General features: G+C 43.1%; 1 protein-coding gene across 17 annotated transcripts in view; it reads right to left on the reverse strand.

The window, feature by feature from the left end:
- The window catches only part of doc2b (double C2-like domains, beta), a 127,580-nt gene that overhangs the window by 73,677 nt on the left and 31,403 nt on the right, over positions 1 to 22,500 (reverse strand). The window contains exon 9 of one of the 17 annotated variants that reach the window (XM_035527194.2): positions 11,215 to 11,895. The exons of the other annotated variants lie outside the window; for them this stretch is intronic. Coding sequence (XP_035383087.1) covers positions 11,717 to 11,895 — 179 coding nt within the window. The 3' untranslated portion in view covers positions 11,215 to 11,716. Of the gene's footprint in view, positions 1 to 11,214; positions 11,896 to 22,500 lie in introns of those variants that run through there. 17 annotated transcript variants of the gene reach the window in all.

A 22,500-nucleotide genomic window follows, 5' to 3' on the forward strand; every position in this document is an offset into this window, starting at 1 on the left:
TTTGGCTGTCTTACGTAAAAGCCTCTTCTTTCCCCGAACGTGGCAGTCACCCTGAGCTGGTTTGGTATTTAATATGACTCGTTGCATGCTCCCATTCACAAGTGTGCTTCCACACCTCCTTCCTGGTGCTACGCAGCCGGAAACAATACCCAAAACGGTGAAGGCAAAATGGCACCGAAGTGTGCGAGTTGTTCACGTGATGTATATGCTAGCTGTTCGTGTGGTGCCCATGCTAGATACAGAGTACCAAAAACATCCAAAACCTCCAGGATGTGTGGCTTCTGCTACAAGGATTGTGACAAGCAGTAGTTGACGGCCTCCTGTGTCCCTTGGCTGGCCTGCAGTATAAGCCCAAAGCTGGTACACTGGCCACTAGCACACTGAACTACCATGGGAATTCTCTCTGGGGTAATGTGATGGAGACCATCACTTGGGAAGGATAAATGGGTGATCTGGCTGCTGTGTTAGGGAGCTGGCTCTTTGGTCTCATGTTTACATACCGTCAGACCTGGGTTGAGTCCCGGTAGGGTGGATGTTTTACATAAAAACATCCTTCAGTTTTGGGCTTATAGCCCCAAGTGTCTCCGCTGGGACAACCTTGGTGTTAGCCTTCCTCTTCTAGTTCCTGATATTTCTCTTTTCATATTCCTTCCTTTAACTGTTTCCATCACGTGGGACTGCTACATCTATTATCACTGCTGTTTTCTGCACCTTATCTACTCCCACTTTGTCTGGTTAGTGTATTTGCTCATCTGTCTGAACCGGAAAGTCCCACAGGCTTTGCTGTTTTCCACGTCTGTCGGTGGTTCCTCCTGTATCGAGGACCTGACAGGGCAAGTAGAGCAAGGTGCTAGTAACACCAAAGTCATGGGTTCTACCAAAAACACCAAAGTCATGGGTTCTACCTAAAACACCAAAGTCATGGGTTCTACCAAAAACACCAAAGTCATGGGTTCTACCTAAAACATCAAAGTCATGGGTTCTACCAAAAACACCAAAGTCATGGGTTCTACCAAAAACACCAGTCATGGGTTCTACCAAAAACACCAAAGTCATGGGTTCTACCTAAAACATCAAAGTCATGGGTTCTACCAAAAACACCAAAGTCATGGGTTCTACCAAAAACACCAGTCATGGGTTCTACCAAAAACACCAAAGTCATGGGTTCTACCTAAAACACCAAAGTCATGGGTTCTACCAAAAACACCAAAGTCATGGGTTCTACCTAAAACACCAAAGTCATGGGTTCTACCAAAAACACCAGTCATGGGTTCTACCAAAAACACCAAAGTCATGGGTTCTACCAAAAACACCAAAGTCATGGGTTCTAGTCCAACCGAAGACATACTGTCATACTCATAAATATGAGCATTTGCTAAGTGCTGTATACTCGTCTTAGGCATTTCAACCTCGGGGGATGGGGTGTTGTAACAGCCCCACTTTGGCTGAAACATGATTCTATCCATCCCAAAATTTGTGGGAATAAATGGAATTAAAATCTATAAAAAAAAAGACTCCAGAGTAGGAGTTCTGTATCTCAAAACACACACATGCATGCACGCACAGGACAAGTTAGACTGATTCAGCAGCCATCCAGCCAATCACAGACAATCCATCAGAACCAGAGAAGGGAGAAGTTCAATTGGAGTAACTAGTTAGTGACAAAGCGATACTGCATTAGGTTATGTTGCTAGACAGTTTGTTAGATAGTCATTACCATTGTAGTTTTGTATTGCTTAGTAATTCCAGCTATTATTACCCATTGAAGATATAGCCTAAAATAAAATATCCTTGACAAGGTGGCTATCTAGCTAGGTCTATCTAATGCTATCTGTCTAATGCTATATCTGTCCAATGATATTTGGATTTATTTGATTAGACAGCAGTTACTAGCTTACTAAGTATGTTTTGGGGTCATCACTACCGTCAATAAAATGTAGTATTGACTTGAGAGATTTTTTTAGTTTCCATGAAATGAATGTAATACTGGCACTTGTTCTGAATAAGTTATGTTCATCTAGCAAATAACTGGCCAATTATGGGGAAATCGTAACAGTTTGGGTTATACAAATATCAATCAAACAAACATTATTACAGAAATTGTAGGTGCTGAAGCCTTTATATGGAGACTAACTGGTTCGTTCACTTTGGTACATCCCAGTTCTGTCCCTATGACACTGGTCCTACGATAAGGTAACCGATTTTAATGGATGCCAGTTGTACACTTCTCTAAATTATCAGTATTTCTAAAGTAAAAAAAAAAGGCAACTTCTCCATGGCTGCCAAGCTTTAGGCTCTCTTCACGTGACTAAAATGTTCATGTCTGTGAAGATAAGAGGTGGGGCTAGGAGGTCTATTAAGAAGGTGGTATGAATTTCTGCACAGTAACAAGCATACAGTTGTCTTAAAACTAAAGGACAGGGCCAAGCACCAATCCCAGCACAGACCTTGTGAGTCTCATTGTCTCTGATTATGCCAATCGCACATAGAGCCATGAAACCCACGCATGACCTTCTTCTGCCTAACACTCTCCAACAATCTGTCATTTTCAATAAATGAGAATTAAAAAAATTCTTGCGCTCTTTCAAAAGATGCTGATTTCATATATTCAGTGCTTGACTTTTACAGTTGTATGGGCTGTTTTTCCCCTCATAGAAAATCTATTTGCAAGTCACAATGGGCATCTTTCTTTTATTCCTTATTTTTTCATGACACTACTCTGGCAACCTTGAGAATTGTAAGGTGCAGGGAGTTGAAATGCTGCTTAATTAAGAACTTCTGATAAAGCTTTAATTTAGCCTGTGAATAAGGATGATAAACATAGAAGACTGTTTTGTTGATTTCCACTCAGTCCTTAAATGCCCATGTTGCATAAATTCAAAAGATGTACCAAGATGAAAATTTCTCAGTTGCTGTTTGAGCCAACTAGAGTCAGTGATTTTGGCGCCATCCAACATGAAAAGCAGGTCATGGAAACCTATGAAGCTAGACAACATAAAGAGAAAAATGTCCACAAAGGAGGCTTCATCAGAAGCCTAAAACACAAAGGCTTGTCTCAAATACACAAAGGGTGCATTCCTAAGGTTTTAATCCTAATCTGAGTGAACAGCTCTTGCTGCTTGATCTGTTGAGCTAGGTGTGTTACTCTTTTTATAGAACGTAACCTTCAGACTATGGTTTAGTGTTTCTGTTAAAAAGAATAGACAAAACTGTCTGGAATGGATATTTAACTTTGGTATCATAAAGATAAATCGGGACGGTCTCTCTGTGTAGGTTACTATAATTGGATAAATATGAATATCTTTGGATAATATCTTTAGATATCAGTTCTTGTCTTTTGGAAACTACATACATACTTGCAATTGAGAGTCATATCCTCCATTACCAAAAAAAGGAAACATTTTCCATCCGCAAAGTTATTCTAGTAATTTGTCAGATGCAATGACACGTGACATATTTCGCAACTAAAAATTAAAATGTGAACATTTGCCTTCATAAAAGTGGCTCATTGTACATAAACATAAAAACTCTCCCAACAGGGCCATTCCAAATACATGTCTGCATGCACACACATGCACATCAGCACAGCGTCCAATCAGTGGGACCGAGCTGTCCCCTTCAGTCAGCTGCACGGGCCAAGGAACTCCTTTCGCTCTGATTAGAGCTCCTACAGGCAGGTTCGGTCACAGGCAGGAGTGCTTTGTTATGCTTTGGTCTGTAGCGATGGGCCGTGTTTGGAGTAGGGCTCCATCAGGCGTCTCAAAGGAGAGGGACTGCACAAAGCCAGAGGGCTGGGAGCAGTGGGACAATTTATGGAAAGTGCCCGATTCCTAATCAAATCAAAGGCTGCTATTATTTACTCTGCCGCCATTTTTCCCACTCCGATGTGCGCCGGTTTTTCTGCTCCGGTATGTAGACGACGGCAGCGGTGGAGCAGTAGGGTGCAGAATGACTCAGACTCTTTAGCTTGGCCTCTCAATACCAGGACTGAACATCAGGATGTGCGCTCGAAGAACTCCCACATTTTATTTATCGCTGCTACTGACATGAACGGCAGGAAGGGGGTATGGACAAAAATCACTGTAAAAGAAATAAATAAAGTCAGCTGCTCGATGGAAAACCACCATGCTGAGTCACCCAGGAGATTTCTCCATTTTCAGTTTTACTAACAAGAAACATTATCAGTTTGGTCCAGCTGCCAGACTGTCTTATTTACTTAGTTTCAAATATGCATGAACAAACAAAAAATGTTAGTACAAATAGATTTTTTTAAAGAAAGTTTTGGTTAGTTGTTTCCCTTAATTAGCTGATGGAAAAACCCTCTATGAAACCCTGTATAAAAAAGCTGGTATGCTTGGCTTGACCTTCACCACACTGTGGGCAGCTGGTTAAGTCTTCTTTGACTTTGACTACTGAAGGGTGAAAACACCCATGTTAGGACCTTTAACTCTTCATATCTGGAAGTCCTTCTTTGGAGATTGTTTATGTTGAATAAATGTAGGCTTCCCAGCCATGAGTGCTAAAACTTCACTTTGTGTGTCTTTTGATCAAGGCTAATGAACACTAATATCTACCACATTTCTTTGCCGTATGTCAGCAGGATCCAACATCTTAGGAACCGGTGAGGACCTCCGGACCCCGAGGGAAATCGACATCAAAAGCGGCCTCCCCATACTGCTGTGATTACTCGGATTAGTGAGCCTCTCATCTGCAGCCCAGGGAGGGACTTCTGACCCGGGTGAAGAAATTATTTGAGTAAATATCAAAAAAAAGAGGGAGAGACATATTTTCCTTGATCAATTAACCAGGGTGGGTTAGAGTCCCACTTAGAGAACACAGGCAATGGCTTTTGTGTAAATAAGTGAAGAAGATATCCATTAAGAAAAAAAAATAAAATAAAATAAAAAAAATAAAATAAATATATATATATATATATATATATATATATATATATATATATATATATATATATATATATATAAAGAGGTATTTCCATTAGCAGTTATTATTATTAGTACAAAAAAGGCAACATTTTTGGTAAATTGAATTATTTCTGTGTTGCGTGTATTAATCCTTGTTTGTGAATATGGGGAATTCACAGGGCAAAAAAACCTTTGGAATCTGGTCCAGTGAATGACATGCCTAGAGTATGGAAGAATTTGGATGAGAAACGGATTAAATTATGGAGTCACATAACTTCCTAAAGAGGACATTTTAAGTACAAATTTGTTGCAAGAATGTAGGAAGAAGATGGAAAAAGACAGAATGGTTCTAGGTTAGGAAAAAGAATGGTTCTAGGTTAGGAAAAAGATAGAATGGTTGAAGTTTAGAAAGTGGGAAATAGAGGCTGAAAGGAGCCAAAGAAAGTCAGAAGAGAGTAGCTAAAAAGCAGATTAAAGCTCAGTACACGGTTAAGTCTAAAACTGAAGATGAGACCGCTGTTATGATGGTGTGTACTCCCCCTGCACCTCCTCTTTATGCTTGACCTGCCCCGGTTCCACCACCCCCTGCTCCGTCTGTGCCTGTACTTGCGGCATTAGAACCACCAAAGGCAGAAGTCAAACCTGCGCCACCAGATGATGACATTGAAGGAGCTGAGCCCCCAAAAGGGCGTGAGGAGGCTGTGACATATCTCTGTCAAACCAGAGATGAACAACCTGGTTAAAGACCAGAATAATCCTCGCGTCAACATGAATAAGACCATCACTGAACTGGCTAACCTGGACCATATGTATAACCCCACACATCAAGAATGGAGCCTGATTCTGTCTAAGATGTGTGCATTAAATTGGACTGGGATGAAAGGCAACTGGAATGACAGAGCTCAAAGAATAGCTGGCAACCCGTGTGATGGATGGGATGACCTCATGGGTTGTTTGAGAGCAGCTTCCCCGGTCACTACAGACTGGGGAAAGGTCAATGCCATATGTCAAAGACGCGACAAGCCTGTAGACAAATTTGTGGACAGGCTGCGGCACCACGTCGGTGTGAAAGACCACACAGCACAAGACAACTAAATCAAAATGTGGCTCGCTGAAGGAATTTTATTATGAATCGCAAGACAAGTCAAAGCTTCTTGCAGCAGGTGGGAGGACACATCATCTAGCGAATTTATTGCACATGCAAAGCATGCAGAAGACATCTGAGAGAGAGGATAAGCCTCAGCAAAAGCTCCAGTGTGCACAGCTCTCTTTCTATCAAGGTGGCGGCAGACATAGAGGAGGAGGCCGAGGCCGAGGAGGTGGAGCAGGCAGAGAACTCCCCGGGAATAATGGGGAATAATGGGGAATAATGGGGAATCTCTGGGCTAGAAATCGTCACACATGAGCTCACACATGAGGAATATACATCACATCAGGAGCCTTCGTTCATGGTCAGTAACCCAAGAAATGATCAGAAATAGGATAAGATGGGGCAGAAGGTAAGCCTGTCTTAAGCTTTCCGTCGTGTATTGAGCTGGTTGTCATGGAAAGCTGTCAATTTTGGTTGATACTGAAGCGGCACTATTCCACTATTATGCGTTCATGCATGTTCCATGTGTGACACGACGAGGCACTCAGGATGCGGAGAAGGGGCACGATCAAACATACGCTTCATTTTTACACACAGACAACACCTCTATCCCTGCACGTATGCTGTGCATACCTCAAACACACTATGGCACAGGAGACATATATACACTAAAGACAATTACACGTAATGCAAAACAGGTGGACGACACGAGGCATGACAACATGGACGAACACACACACACGCACACACACCAAGACATTTGAGGAGGGGGCGGGGCCATAACGCGACACCATGTCTTTAGATTCCAGTCTCACCGTTGGAGTTTTAGGTTTGTCAGTCATTGAACAATACAGTGTTCCATTGGCTACCAAATTGTGCAATAGGACCTTACAATGTAAGTTTTTGATTTCAAAAACAAGCCTGATTAATTTGCTGAGTCAAGGTCGTATTGAAGTCACTCTCAAAATGTCTGAGGCTGCCCCAGTTGACCTTTTTCCACAAATGGTGAGTGCCTCGTGATTATTTCTACTCGTGGGATCATGGGACGTTGTGGATTCATCTGTCTGCAGTGAGGTGTATATGGATTCATATTTTTAAAGTTTGGAATGCCCAAAGTTTTTGCATTGCACTTCTTCCTTTTCCCCACGTCAACCAGATGTTTGGTTTGAATCAGAATGGTTTCCTGGACTAGATTCCAAACCTATTGTTCTTTCTAGCATCTATTATGATTCTTCTTATTGCGCAGTTAAAGTTTCACTTAGTGCAGAGCAGCTAGATTTATTTTGGATTGCAGGTTCCTGGCCACATATTGCAGTTGTACCCTGGTACCCTGGTTAGAGAGAGTGTCTAGCATGACTGACTGGGTGCAGCATGAAGGCAGATATTTTAGTGAAACTACAAGGCCTTGGCAGATTCACTTGTTTAGAGTCATGCTGTAATGAACCTGCATTAGTTCAGTCTAGAATCTCTGATATACATATAAAAAGACATCCTCTCCTATCTTCTGTTCCTGACTCTTTGTGTCTGATAAGTTTGATTTTGGTCACATTTTGAATGCAAAACCTGTTGGAACTTTCTACTAAGTTCGATTATCGGACTTTCTGAGCTGACTATCCAATGTCTTCTGAGGCGGAACAAGGATTGGCTAACATTCCTGATTCATTAATCAAATGTTGGGTCATGGTTCCTTGCGATTCCTCACCCGTGAATATTCCACTCTTAGCAGTTAAACCAGCAAATGATACCTGTTGTATGGTACAAGACCTTTGTACACCAGTACAACAGACAGCTCCCTTAGTTCCAAATTCATCAACTATTTTATCTGGTATCCCACAAAATGTGTCTTGTTTTTCTGTAACTGATCTGGCCAATGCATTTTTTAGCATACCAGTCCACTATGATTCACAATACTGGTTTGCATTTACCTTCAGAGGTAAATGATATACATGGACTGCTGTGCCACAAGGGTATACAGACTCTCCCTGTTTGTTTTTTGTTGAACTAAGTCGTAACATTGAGACCTTTGTTCCTCCATGTGGTATGCCCATAATTCTTTGATATATTGATATAATGAATCCCGGGAGGCATGTGAAACAGACACATTGGCTCTGCTCTGTTTCCTTGCTGAAAATGGCCATAAGTGTTCATCTGAAAAGTTGTAACTTTGCCAAAGTTCAGTTAAATATTTAGGTCACATTATTTCAGAACAAGGTCGCTCTACTGATCAGCCACAAATTTCTTCTGTTCTCTCCACGCCTAAGCCTGTTACTAAAGCACAAGTCATGACTCTATTAGGTATATTAGGCTCCTGTCATGCATGGATCATAGACAATGTTGAGATCTCACAACCCATTTCTGACATTGCGCACAAACACAAGTTATCAAAGAAAGACCACGTGACATGGACCCCAGAGGCTGATGCAGCCTTTATACGTCTAAAAACCGTCTTGTCTGCCTTGTGTTTAGGTAATCCCGATTACACCAAATCACTTTGTCTATATGTTGGTGAATCCAGCGGCTACATTTCTGCTGTTTTGACACAATCACTTGATGAGAAACGATATCTGGTTGCATTGTACTCCAGGCGATTAGGCCCCCGATGTTCTAGCCTGCTCAGATTTAGTTGCTATGCACCTGCTACATGTCCATGTGACCTCTGCGCGGACCACCCATTTGACTAATGCTAGGTTGCTGTCATTGCAAAATATATGACTCTCAATAGGTCATGTTACACTGCAACGCTGTAATGGTTTTTAAATCCTGCAACTGTTACATAATGAGACTACAGGTGTGCCACATGAATCTTATTGTGTTGGACACAATTACAAAACCCAGCCCTGGCTTGACTGACACACCTGACCCAATTTCCGACTGATTTTCTTCTGTTGATGGCTCATTTCTGAGGCTTTCAGATGGCTCTGTCTCTACATCATATGCAACTGTTTCTATTAACTGGTATCTAATCTCTCGTCTGCAATCATGTTACTATGTTGTATTTCCATGTGCAAGTGGAAATCTCACACTTCAGCCACAGACCCTGATAGAGCCGGTTACCTAGCTAAGTGTTCTGCACAATCTCTTGCTGTATCTGTTGTTCAAATGTTATCAACAGATGCGACGATTTCTCTTTCGTCTTTATCAGATGTGTTTGATGAACACAGGGAAAACTAACAACCCCTTTGCTTTCAGCACATCTGGAACCAGTTTCCATTTGATCGTGTCATGATGGACTTTATTGAATGAACCCCATGTCATGTTGACATGTTTCTAAATGTTTCCTCGCAGGAAACGTGATGCAGTGGCAGTGGAGAAGTGTTTAGTTAGATTCCTAGGTGCGGAGTACCTAGAAAGCTAACCGCTGGCAGTGGCATACGTTTTGTAAATAAGCTAATTTCTCATTACAGATGGATATAAGAACTCACTGCGCTTACCACCCACAGAGTGGGGGTGCAGTGGAAACACTTAATCAGACAATTAAGCAGAAACTGTGCAAGGTGATGGAAGAGACAGGGATGAACTAGGTACAGGCTCTGCCGGGTGTGTTAATGAGTTAATGTGTTGATCGTGTTAATGACCGCCTAACCAACAAACAGGTCTGAGTCCTCATGAAGTGCTGACTGGAATGCTGAAAATTCCGGAGCGTTTTCCTTACAGGGCTCCTGAGCATGGATCCCTACAGACAAAATGATTGCATATAGGTCTAAATTATGCAAAACTCTGAAGTTTGTGCATTCATAGGTGAAAGCAGCATTGTCTAGAGAGGCTCCTGGAGCTATTCACAGCCTGTAGCTGGGAGACCTACAGGGGGTTGTTAAGACCTGGAAGAATCTGAGAGGGCTGGGCCCATGGCAAGCTCTCCTGACCACACTGACAGTTTTTAGAGTTTCAGAGACAGATATGTGAATACACTGCTCACACTGCAGAAAGGTCATTCCACCCAGCATTCCAGGAGGGCAGGGAACCCTGCCTGCTGTAACACCACTGGGACGGCAGGGAACCCCGCCTCCTGTAACACCGCACGGAGGGCAGGGAACCCCGCCTCCTGTAACATCACTGGGACGGCAGGGAACCCCGCCTCCTGTAACACCACTGGGACGGCAGGGAACCCCGCCTCCTTTAACATCACTGGGACGGCAGGGAACCCCGTCTCCTGTAACACCGCATGGAGGGCAGGGAACCCCGCCTCCTGTAACACCGCACGGAGGGCAGGGAACCCCGCCTCCTGTAACACCACTGGGACGGCAGGGAATCCCGCCTCCTGTAACACCGCACGGAGGGCAGGGAACCCCACCTCCTGCAGCATCAGCCAACGTTAACGTTGCTCTAAAGCTGATGTTTGGCTTCACCTGGAAACATCTATTCGGCATTCCAAGGAACTGTAATTGCCACAGAAGAAAAGAAAAGACTTTTAGTGAAAAAACAACCAAATGATTCTGTGCAAGAACATGATTAAACATGTGAACTTTGGTGTGAACTTTGACTAGTGATCTGTTCCCATATCCAGATGACTATGATCCACAGAACTATGTTGCATGATTGCTCATCTCATTAACAAGGTATCTTTAACCTGTCAGCGTTATCCAGACATTTCTATGTACCTTTTGTGTGATTACTATTTCAACTGAGCATATATATAACTATGCATATATAAAACTACATTTATACAATAAAATTATTGTACTCATGCATCATACTTTATTTGTGTTCATAATTAATTTGTGTTAAGTAATATCAAAAGTTCAAGCTCTGGCTGAATGTGTGTGAGAGGGCCTCTTTTTATGGGCAACTGGTTAAGTCTTCTTTGTCTCTGATGACCATGTTTAGGACCTTTAAATCTTCATGTCTGAATTTTCACTTTGGGTGTTGTTCATTGTTAAAGAACAGTAATATCCACCACAATATATATGTCTATTCTCCATAACAAAGAGTTTTTCAGCTCCTTTTAAAGAAAATGAAATGTACGCAGTTTGGCCCAGCGTGAACATTGGTTCATGCTGGGATACAAGTGGGTCAAGGCTTGCTGTATATATTCATCCTTAAAATATATTAATGCCTTAAACTCCATTTTACAAAAGTCATACCAGGAAGCACTGAAGGGATCCATTTATTTATGGTCACAGTCTGTATCTTAAAAGGTCATAATTTGTCTTAATTATTCATTCAAATGAATGCCACACTGAAATGGATGATTAAAGATGAATACTTAAGACAGAGGCTTATTACAATAATGTACACATTATATAATAATATCCATTTATTTATTATATAATAATAAAGTATTTATTGATCCCCTTTTAACACAATTTGACTGGCATCGTTAAGTGCATTTTCAAAAAGATAAATAAAGATTTATTATATTTATTAATGCCATAGCCCATATGGCTACAAAAATCATGAAAACAATACCGGTCTTTCTGCCAGTGCGCAGGAAGTGCACTGGATCTAATGCATGGCTAATGGTGGTGAAGCAATGCTTGTAGCTGTGTGCAAAACAATGACACATCAAACGCAACCTTCAACCCTAACAAAAACAGACTCTCCCTCTTCCTGCTGCATTTCCTTTCTCTCTCTGCCACTCTCTCACTCCCTTTTTTCCACTTCCTCGGAAGAGATGCAGAGGAACAGGAGTGGGCTTCAAACAATGTGTGTGTAATCTGGAAGTGTGTGTGTAATCTGGAGTTGTGCATGTAATGTGGAGGTTTTTTCACATCATTGTTTGTGTGGAAAACCTTTCATCTCTACATAAAGGTCTCGGCAAGGGATTACTGCCTCCCGGGAGTGTCCCACATGCACAGTGTTGTTGATTTGATGCAAGTTGTGCACCTTGGCTGAGGAGGCTAACCCATCCCAAGAAGGCCAGACACCCAGCTCCAGTGCAGAGATCTGGGAGGAGAACAAGGTTAATTACATAGTCTCTAGGGAGTTAAAGAGCAACACAGTGAGTATAAGAGGCAGCATTTCGGCATCAAGACAACCCTGATCCGTGTGTGCTTGGGCTACGTGAACAAGGCAAGAGCAACTCGCTGAACCCAATGGCTATTTTGTTCCTCCTTCGCTCTTTAATTCATATAAATCACACATTTTACAGTGTTAAATGTTATTTGTGTCTAAGATACAGGAACAGCTATTTACAGTACATCATGATCACAAGAAAGTCTTAGAGCCTGCAGCGTTGATCTCAAATCTACTCAAAACTACTTGGTCTTGCCACTCCTGATATTAGCAGCTGTGTGTTGATTGAAAAGCATCCTTGGGTTCTGAAAAAGGCACTATATAAGTGTAACTTCATTCATTATTCAGTCATACTCAACACTTCATCAGAGTCTCAGCCTATGGTTTCAGACATGAAAGAAACAAAATACAGCATGCAGCAATACATTACACAAAATAAAAGTGCTTAAACAGATTGTGTAAATTCCTAAGATGCATACAGTAAAGGAGGAGTAGTAACATCTACAGTCAGCTAGCAGCTTGTAGTCAGTTACTGGTCTAACAAAAAAAAAAATCATTTATCTTGAGACTATTGTGCATAAAAAAGAAAATTCCCAGCAGAACTACCTGAACCATGCAACACAAGGAACAGATACATTCACACCATCTTGTCTGCAGGGACAATATATAATTGTCTCAAAAATAAAGGTGCCTTGTTTTTGCCTACGAAGGAGATATGTTTGAAACCTACCTTCATTAAAAAACTGAACTGCAGTGCCTGTCAGGGCACATGTCATGTTTACATGAATACTTTTCTCATATATTTTTCATATCGACAGACAAGAGTGTTGATCGTACAATGATGTTTGCAGCTTCTTTTTATATTGTATGGTATAATAGAACTTTGTTCTGTTGATGAAGACCAGCATAATCTTTTTTTAAAATCTCTTTTTTGGCCACATCAGTGTATTTTTAAAATAATGTTCATTAATCCATATTAACAAATATTTATAAAATACAGATGTCTTGTGTCACGGCATGGCCCCCTCCTCCTAGACTCCTCCATATGTTTGTTTAAGAGTGTGTGTGTGTGTGTGTGTGTGTGTGTGTATTTTAATCATTTGTGTGTGTGTGTGTGTGTGTGTATGCATGTGTGTGTGTGCACACACACACACACACACACACACACACACATATACACACACACACACACACACATACACACACACACACACACATATACACACACACACACACACACACATATACACACACACACATATACACACACATACACACACACATATATACACACACACACACACACACACACACACACACACACGTGCAATCTCCTCTGCTGGTTTCAGACCTGCAGGTTCCCCCACACATAATCACTACATAATTACTCATTAGACGATGACTCATCAAAAGTGAGGAACAATAACAGATGTGTCGTACTCTGAAGAAGAATTCAATAGCAGGCTGAATTTACACAAAAACTAATTAAAATGCAGTGGCAAATCATTTCTTCAGTTCGCCATCACTGAACTTGTCAACTGAGAACTCATGCGTGCGTTATGTAAACATCCCGTGGTAACGATTAAAAGTAATAATTCTACAAAACTCAAAAGGCAATTTTTGCTCCTCTAGAAGACGCAAGGCAGCGAATGATGCGCATACGTCGCCGGTTGAACTCAAAGGAACAGTAAAAGGCGCCACATCCAGATCAACTCGGATGATGAAGGACAGAGTGCAGCTCAGCGGTGTGCTGGCAGCATGGCCCGGAGGATGTGGGACCTCGCCGGCGCATTACGGAGGTGGTCTGCTCTTTCTCAGTAGGTCATCAGTGACTGTAAATGGAATCGCGCTCGCCAGCGTGGTGGGCCGAGTCCAGACCCCCACCAGATTAATTCAGCTGATTGTGTCATAATGTCACATTCATTAGACGATGGAGTTAACACGCCAGACCTATGGCGAAGCTTTTATTATGGGTCTCCAAGCAACCAGAGCATTCAACACCCCCCCCCCCCCAAAAAAAAAACCCTAAAACAAAAACCAATGGTCTATCAGATGTGGATCAGATACCAAATGTACTCGGGGGACGCACTGATAAAATATACAGAGCACACAAGCTGGGGTGATGTTATCACTGTCAAAAAGTAATGACTTCGGTGTTGCGGACTGATGGCAGTGGTAGAAATGCAAGAATGGGCAGAGGAGAGACAGGGCTGCATATGAAATCTGCGAGGTGAATCTCCTCAGTGCCTCGAGCTGGAGGACGGTTTGGAGACCCACAGCTTCGGTCTGGAGCAGACTCGACGTGCATAAATTGGGAGTGAAAATGCCGAGGCCATTGATTAGCACGGAGATTCCCGTTCTTTTCATGAAAGAGTGCGACATTGGTGGCACGGAGGCAGCCAGAGGGGAGTGAATGTCAAGAGAATCTTTATTCTCCATCACGATCGGCCTGGGCGAACTCAAACAAAGAGAAAAAGAAAGAAACCTGCCCTTTGGTGATGGGTGTAGATTAGCGCAGGAATCGAAGGCGCAGGAGAGCAGGTTCGGGTGACGGCTCCGGGCGTAGGACAACCGGCAATGTGCAGCATTGGCTGCAGGAACCTTCAGGCTTACGGGAGAACAAAAGAGGTCAAACGAGGAACAGGTTTGTGAAAGAGTTTAATAAGTAGGTGATTGGGACCGTGGCAGGTATGTTTGTGTGTGTGAGTGAGTGGGTGTGTCCCTCCTGCAGGATGCCCGGCGCACCGTGACAAAAAGTTTGAAAAAGTTGAGTGATGCAGTGGTAGAACTCTTTTAAATTGAAATGTGCTTTCTGGAAGTGGACACAAAACTCATATTTCATGTTGCGTTTGTAAGAGGATTAAACGCAACAACTAAACGTTTACATACACCAACACGCAGATAAGCAAACCTAAATACCATCATACATACATGCTAATAAACTACGTGCACTGTCATGTGCTCTCGCCCACATCGTCATGCTTCGCACAGGCTATTAGTGCGTGTCTGATAGTGTGTGTGAGAGCTGAACAGTGAGTGTGAGAAGCACAGTAGTGCATGCATGGGAGTTTATTGGTGTATGAAAGGGAGTATGAGGGTGTCTGTATGAGACTTGGTATCATGAAAGTTTGCATGATAGTGAGTGTGAGAACAGTGTGTGCACAAGAGTTTGATGTCGTGTGTGAGACTATGATAGCGTATGCCTGAGAGTTTGAAGTAGTATGTGAGAGAATATGTGACAGTATGACATCATATCAAAGATTTTGAGTATGATGCATGTTTGTGTGATTATGACAAGTGTGTGAAAGAAGCATGAAAGTCTAATGGCCTCTCATACAAACCCACCCACACACACCTCGATCTCTACTCCGACTTCAACTGTAATAAAGAAAGATGCACCCACAGAATTCGTCAGGCCTGAGTCCATGTTTGGTGATGGGTTCTTTTAAGATGTCACTGTTCTCAGCAACAGACAACCACAGCCATGGCAAAGACCCTCTGACTCTGGCAGTCGCACTAAGACCAAACACATGACTCAGACACGAGAACAGAAATCTGCCCCCTGTTCCCACACGGCACAGAGACAGGGGAGCAACCAGTCATGTACCCATGATAGAGAAATCCACACTAGGGAGAATGATGGACTGAAGGTGTCAGAATGGGAGGCTGTGGGCTTATCCTTTACCAATGAAGATAAATATCTGGTTGATATTTCAAAATGTCTAAATCATGAATTAGAGCAAATAAACCATGTAGACGTGTAGGTGATGGTTCATACTAGTGAGGACTTCCATAGCTAACATAGTGAAGTTATCAGCACCAAATCTTTCTGTCTCTCTCTCACCCCCCACAACCCCACCACCACACACAAAATGATTCACCTTTACGGCAAATTTATTTAAAGCCTGTTCACAGACTCTCTATGTAAGCACTAAAGGACTTACTTCAGAAACCCGTGGTTATATTACCCTAAGGGCATCTTGCTTGTGGATTTCAGCTCTCGCAGGATTGAGTTTCATAAAAAGAACTTCTAACTTGAAGACATATGGCAGACATAACAAGTGGGTCCTCTAAATGCATGGAACTTAATATTTAAAAGAACTCTGCAGAAATTTTGAAACAAAGGGAGATTTTGACTTCCAAGATATTCCAAGATAATGAAGCATTCTGGATCCTCCCTTATGAAAATTGAATACCAGACATGTTTTGTCTCAGACAGAACTGAGTCAGACCCTTATGGTCTTATTGGCTTTATAGAAGGATAGCCATTTGAGTATCTGGGTGTGAGGCATTGAGTGATATGTTTTCTAATACTTGATCCAGGCTATACTTAGGCTGGTCTGTCTGTTGTTGTCATTTTGGTGGATGGCTGTGTGTGTCAGCAGCTGGTGATCTGAGCCGCTGGCATTGTTACCAATCCAGTTCTGAGCAGTACTCAGCTTGGTGGCCAGTATTCCCGATAGGCGCGTCCATGTTGTGGACAGGCAGGTTAATGGTCCGTAGTTGGATGGTGTTTGTTCTTTGATGGGGTCCTTCATGATCAGTACTGTTCTGCCTTCGGTGTCCCACAGAGCTGTTAGTTTCTTTAGCCAATAGGCAAAATTTTCCCTTACGAATGTGGATTTTCACTGACAATGATATACGGAAAACTTCTTCACCTGGTTTTGCGCTGCACTCTGGGGTCCCGCGTTTAATTTCCAAACAGGGAAGTGCCAAACATGAAAGGTCATGTGACCCTAATAAAGTGGCCATTCAGTGTATATCGAGATGTACTGTCCCCACTGCTGTTCTGCACAGGCCTGAATCCTCTCTGCCAGGTCATCACTATGACTAGGTACAGGTACACTTTCAGAAGTATTAACTCAAGATCCGACTTCCAAAGACTACGCCAGCTAGCGGGAGGAAATGGGCATGCAAAGTGTAAGATCCAGTCCAGGGTGAACTGATGAGGGAGTTCCTCAGTCAGATGGGGGACCTGGTCACCATGGAAACAGAGGCAGGTGCCATGGCAAGATAATCCCCTAGTCGAAGGACAGCACTGAGTCACTAATCATGGCAGCACAAGATCAAGCACTAAGCACTTGATTGATTGAAGCAAAGAAGATCTAAGATGCAGACTGTGCAATGGAGCTTCTGAGACAATCCAGCACTTAGTACCAGGATGCAAGATGCTTGCGGGGAATGAGATGCAAGGAATATGAGCTGGACATCCCATGTCCAAACAAGAGGAAGCATCAAAGAGTAGTGAAGAACAACAAAACTAAGATCCCATGGGACCTCTAGATCCAGTTAAACAAGCAGTGATGAACAAACCAGACATGGTGATATTGGACAAGATGCAGACCCAAGTGATGGAAACAAATGAAGGAATATGAGAAGCTGGGAAAAGAACTGAAGGTACTGAAAGAAGAAATACAGAGAATGTGGAAGGTTAAAACACACACATGCACACACGCACACACACACACGCACACGCACTCGCGCACGCGCACGCACACACACACCCACACATGCGTGCGCGTGATCTCCTCTACTGGTTTCAGACCTGCAGGTTCCCCCACACATAATCACTACATAATTATGTGTGTGTGTGTGTGTGTGTGTGTGTGTGTGTGTGTGTGTGTGTGTGTGTGTGTGTGTGTATGTGTGTGTGTGTGTGTGTGTGTGTGTGTGTGTGTGTGTGTGTGTGTGTGTGTGTGTGGGAACCTTTAATATTCTCTCAATTTCATCTTTCAGTCCCTGGAATTTTTCCAACTTTTCATATTCCTTTAAATTGATGTTTACATCACATGGGACTGTCATGTCTATTTTAAATTAGATTTTTATAGCATTAAATACAGGAACATTGCTATTTTGCAACCTGCAAATGTCTGCTGAATCTACCAATTCTACTGAAACCATTTGAGTCTGGATGACTTGAAATAAAAAGGATTTTGACATCCTTTTGCTGGCTGGTCCAGTTGTAGTGCCAAAGCTTCCACAAACTCACCTCATCCCATTCATAACTAGGCACAGCTAAACGAAGAAACGCGCACCCATGTCATTTTCGTGCACATTCCAGTATCATTAAGTGATGTCGCTATGGAGACCTCACCTCCTCCATGGTACAAGTTTTTGTCAGCCACTGCACTGCCATAGAGAGCAACTCTGCAGGGTCAGGGGTTAAGCACCTGCGCCCTCATTAGCATGTTGCCCGCCCCCATCATTAAGAAGCTGCTGTCTCTCCAAGCCTCCATACGCACTTATTACCCTCCGTCCTTCTAAAGGGATTTTACTGCTGGAGAAGCAGCTTATTGGATTTTTATATTGCCTGGACTGAAATATACTGCTACAGTGCTTTACGTTTTTACAAGGTGTTGTGCAAAGCACCACTGGTCAGTTAAAGATTTATTTACTTAATACAAGATATATAAAGTCAAATGTGCGGCTGCAGCAGCAAAGTGTCCTGACATGGCAAAAGAGGTTAAGGTTTATTATTCTGATAATTCAGCACAATAAATTGGGAAGTCTTGTATTACAGTGACATGTTATAACCAAGGGTCTCACTATTTACAGTATGAGTGTTTATATCAAAAGCGTTATAATCCATGTAAACAAAATGTGGGCATCATTTGGTCATGCTTCCATAAGGCTTGAAAGATATTAACCAGGTTGAACTGTTCCATATATTGTCTATATGTTGTCATGCATGCAGAGAATAGATTTGCAAATAGGGTCCCTGAACATGCAGTGTACATACTGGTACTGCTGTTAGCACTGTTTACTGCTGTATTGTACCTGTACCTGTACTGAATTCATAAAGTTTGGGAAATAACACTAAGGGCTATATTTTTGCCAGACATTTTCGTTTACTGACTGACTGTACCATTGTTGAAAAGAGTCTGTCATATTTCAATAAAGATGGCTAATGTTAGCAGAAAAGAGGTGCAATACTGGGGACGTGATGCTCATGCAACTGCCGCCTTTGTTCACAAGCTAGCGTCTTTTTGGGACATTGCAATAAAAGAAGGTTGGTTATCTAAATGTTGTGCCATTGTGTTTGTACATGACTGAAATACTATTGAAATAACTTCTTGTGTTAAATGAGGGCATGAAAAAATGCACCGTGTCATGAATGTCTTTTGTAGGTATGTAGCTACTTCCCGCATTTATGCTGCCTTCGAGTCATGTCGGAAATATCGCATTTACGAGATGAGCGCACATGAACGCCACAACGCCCCGTTTAATAGAGGGCAACTCTGATTTTTCCTTAAGGCCCGACTAACCATGATCATACCATGATCGACCAATGGGGGCGTGCGAGAAGGCGATAAATATAAAGAATGGTCACAGCAAAACCAGCTGTAACCAGCTGTACACTGCATGGCCGCTGTAGAAAGCAAATGAAAGCAAAAGACTAATCCCAGACATTTTCAGACATTTTAGAGATCCCGACCAGACACTCTTTCAGGTCCCAAAAAGAGGACATGTCTAGGAAAAAGAGTACATATCGTTACCCTGGTAACATGGGTGAAATGCTCGTGATGGTGTCCATGGGGATGAGATTACTGTAACTACTAATCACGCATGCTCTGCTTTGCCCAGCGTGGGGATAAAAGTCAGTTATTGCTGACTGTGCCGTTAAGTGTTTCAAGGAAAAGACTACATTATGATTATCTCTCTTTCTCAAGGGTAATATTGAGTCATTTATTTCCGTGCCCTCTCCATTGTTGACATGTGTGTAAACAAGTGATCGTGTTGAACATTTACTGTTAACTAGGGCCGAAACTAACAATGCAAAGTGCATAGAGGCCTATTTTGGCGTTCTACGCTGCAGATTAGCTTGCAAGATGGCAGGCCTCTAGGAAGCAAGACTTTTTCTCAGCAGTAGGAAAGACACTGAGGAGCACTCGTGTTCTGTGGTTCCTTTAAAGATTTCCCCGCGTTTTAAAGAGGTTGACACACAGGCGAAAGGTGTTGTGCATGGAGGTCTGGTAAAACTAGGCCTGCCCAGGATCTCCTGTTTGCTTCCACAAAGTTGCAAGGTGAACTGAGGTTCTCTGAGTGCCAATCGACCACCCCCCTGGCCCACTCAAATGGCCACTCACGTTAGCTACTAATTAGGGTGCAATTTGACCCTGTTTACAAAGTCATCATTACTGCCTTAGTTATTGTTAGTGGTCACCCCCAGTTCCTTTCGCCCCCTCGGAGAGCAGAGGAAGCAGGCTTGGAATCCCCCCGGACCCCCTCCCTTGTGCCCCGCTCCTGTGCACACGCGGCTGAGCAGACAGGACTGAAGTGGTATTAATTACAGCCACTCCACGACAGGCACCCTTTCATCCCAGCAAACCGCAGGTCTATATGCGAAATGCCGGCGGTCTGCCGCACGCCTGATGGTGTCGGACTGGTTTTCAGCTGCAGGTAATAGTGTGTCTGGTGTGGTGCTAGGGAGGCCTAGCAAGACCGCACGGAAAAGCTGTCGGTGTCGGACTAGACTGCTCTGGTCTTGAAACAACGAGGCAGACTGCTTGTCTAGTTTTACACTTTGAATCTATGAGCCATGTAATCAGACTGATTTCTAAAAGGGAAAAAAGAGTCAGGGTCTTATTTAAAGCTCACAGTGACAACGATATGGAAAGAGCTGGAAAAGAGTGCAGAATAAGTCTTTTATCTCTTCTTTTTGTACATGCTTAAGAATGCTTGTAGTTACATAAGAAACCGAGCCCTTGGTGTGGAATGCTTTGAACCAGAATTGCATTCCTATCTAATACAATAGCACACAGAGAGTCTTCCTTTCTATCATAATCTTGTCAACAAAAATCAGCTCGGTGAAAAAACACGTGCGCTAATCATAATGATGCAAGCGTGTGTACGTATCCACGACTGCAGATGAAACAGGAGGACGAAACCCTTCATTACGAAGCCAAGCTGCATCTGCCTTGATGTACGCTTCTGTATGCAGGGCATTTAAAAGGATTTCCTGAGTGTTTGGTTAGCTGAGAATAATTTAGCAAAGCAAGATAAAAGTGACTCTTGTAGGGATGGCGGTGCGGGGGTTTGGGTGTGGGGGTGTTGGGAGCACAAGAGCATCGCTCTGTACTGATAGCAACACGGAGCGGGCGAGCGGAAAAGCAGAGACTGACGGGGGACGGATTGACCGTGCTGCACGCAGCGGTGTGGCTGCGCTGGTTTCCAGCGCTCCAGGGGCAGATGGGAGCTCTTGAAGGACTCAGGGCTCTGCAGGATCAGTATGGCAGTATGTCTCTGGAATAACTGCAGTGTGTGGATAAAAACACAGAGTTTTTTTTTACGCTTGGTAACATTTAGAATAGCCCAGAAAAATATCATCTTGATTAGTTTCAAATTAGTCCATAACGTTTGAAATACCTACCTGGTACAATATGATGCTTTCAGGCTTGAAAATGAATGCAACAGGAGAAACCCAAGAAAATGCTGCAGCACAGAGCAATGGCCCATAGACAGATGCTCGCAAGATGAGGTATTTGATAGAGACTCCAACCACTTAAGACGCTCTAAACAAGTACATCTGCCAAATCCTGTAAATGTAAATGTAGATCCTCACAGCACATACTGACAGTTCCAAAACCCTCAGGCACCCAAATGTACTGACACTAAAGAAAAGTGAGCTGCTTTTTTTTTTGGCTCCTACTAGAAAGTTCAGTTATTCTTAGAGGATTAAGAGATGGACAAAGGAGTTCTGGAATCTGATAAAAAGGCAAGTATAACGCTCTTCCCTGTGTCGAAACACCGAGTGCCAACGCGGCGGACAGGCAGAACACGAGACAGTCCTCACCGGTCCTGCTGTTTCCGTCAGCAAAGCCCCCAATGGCGCTTGACCATGAAGAGCAGACTGAGCTCCATTCAGCTCGAATTTCACGAATCATTCATCATCCGTGCGTCCGACGCACTCGAGGATGATGTACTGCCGTTATGCAAGCGGGTGAAATGAAAGGAAGCAAACTCTGAAAATGTCAAGGTGGATTAAATAAATGAAGGAGGAGGTCGAGGGTGCGCAGATAAGCCCGGAGCCTTGTGAGAGGGGAACCGGGTGGAGGAGAGCAGAGGAGCCATTCAGACGGACCCACGCTAACGATTCGCCTGTAGCTGTCAGCAGACCTGGAGGAGGACAACTGGAAGCCCTTTTATAGGTTGTTTGGGTTTTGTTTTGTTTTTTGGTCTGCTCTCCCACTCTATCTCACTGCTTCCTGTCTGCATCATTGCAGACCATATGAAAGGCAACCAGCCCTAAAGCAGAGCGCAAAAGAGAGTGAAAACCATTCCGAGGCACATCAGATGAAACGTCGTGGAGGGCAAACTCCTGAAAGCAAGAGAAGAAGAATGCAAAGGTTATCCAGCCTTAAAATCGGAGATTACTGCAAGCTGTGCTCCTCTGTTGTGCAAACCTTAGGCGTTACCAGCAAGGCCACAACTTTGGACCAAAGCAAAAGCAGAGTGCCTACCAGCTCCTCAGCCCTAAAGGCACACACATGGCCCCCGAGGAATCAGGCTCAGGTGGCCAGCTCAAAATAAAGCAAC

The sequence above is a fragment of the Electrophorus electricus genome, chromosome 8, assembly GCF_041902795.1.
Source record: "Electrophorus electricus isolate QZ-2024a chromosome 8, ASM4190279v1, whole genome shotgun sequence".
NCBI classification, from domain to species: Eukaryota; Metazoa; Chordata; class Actinopteri; order Gymnotiformes; family Gymnotidae; genus Electrophorus; species Electrophorus electricus.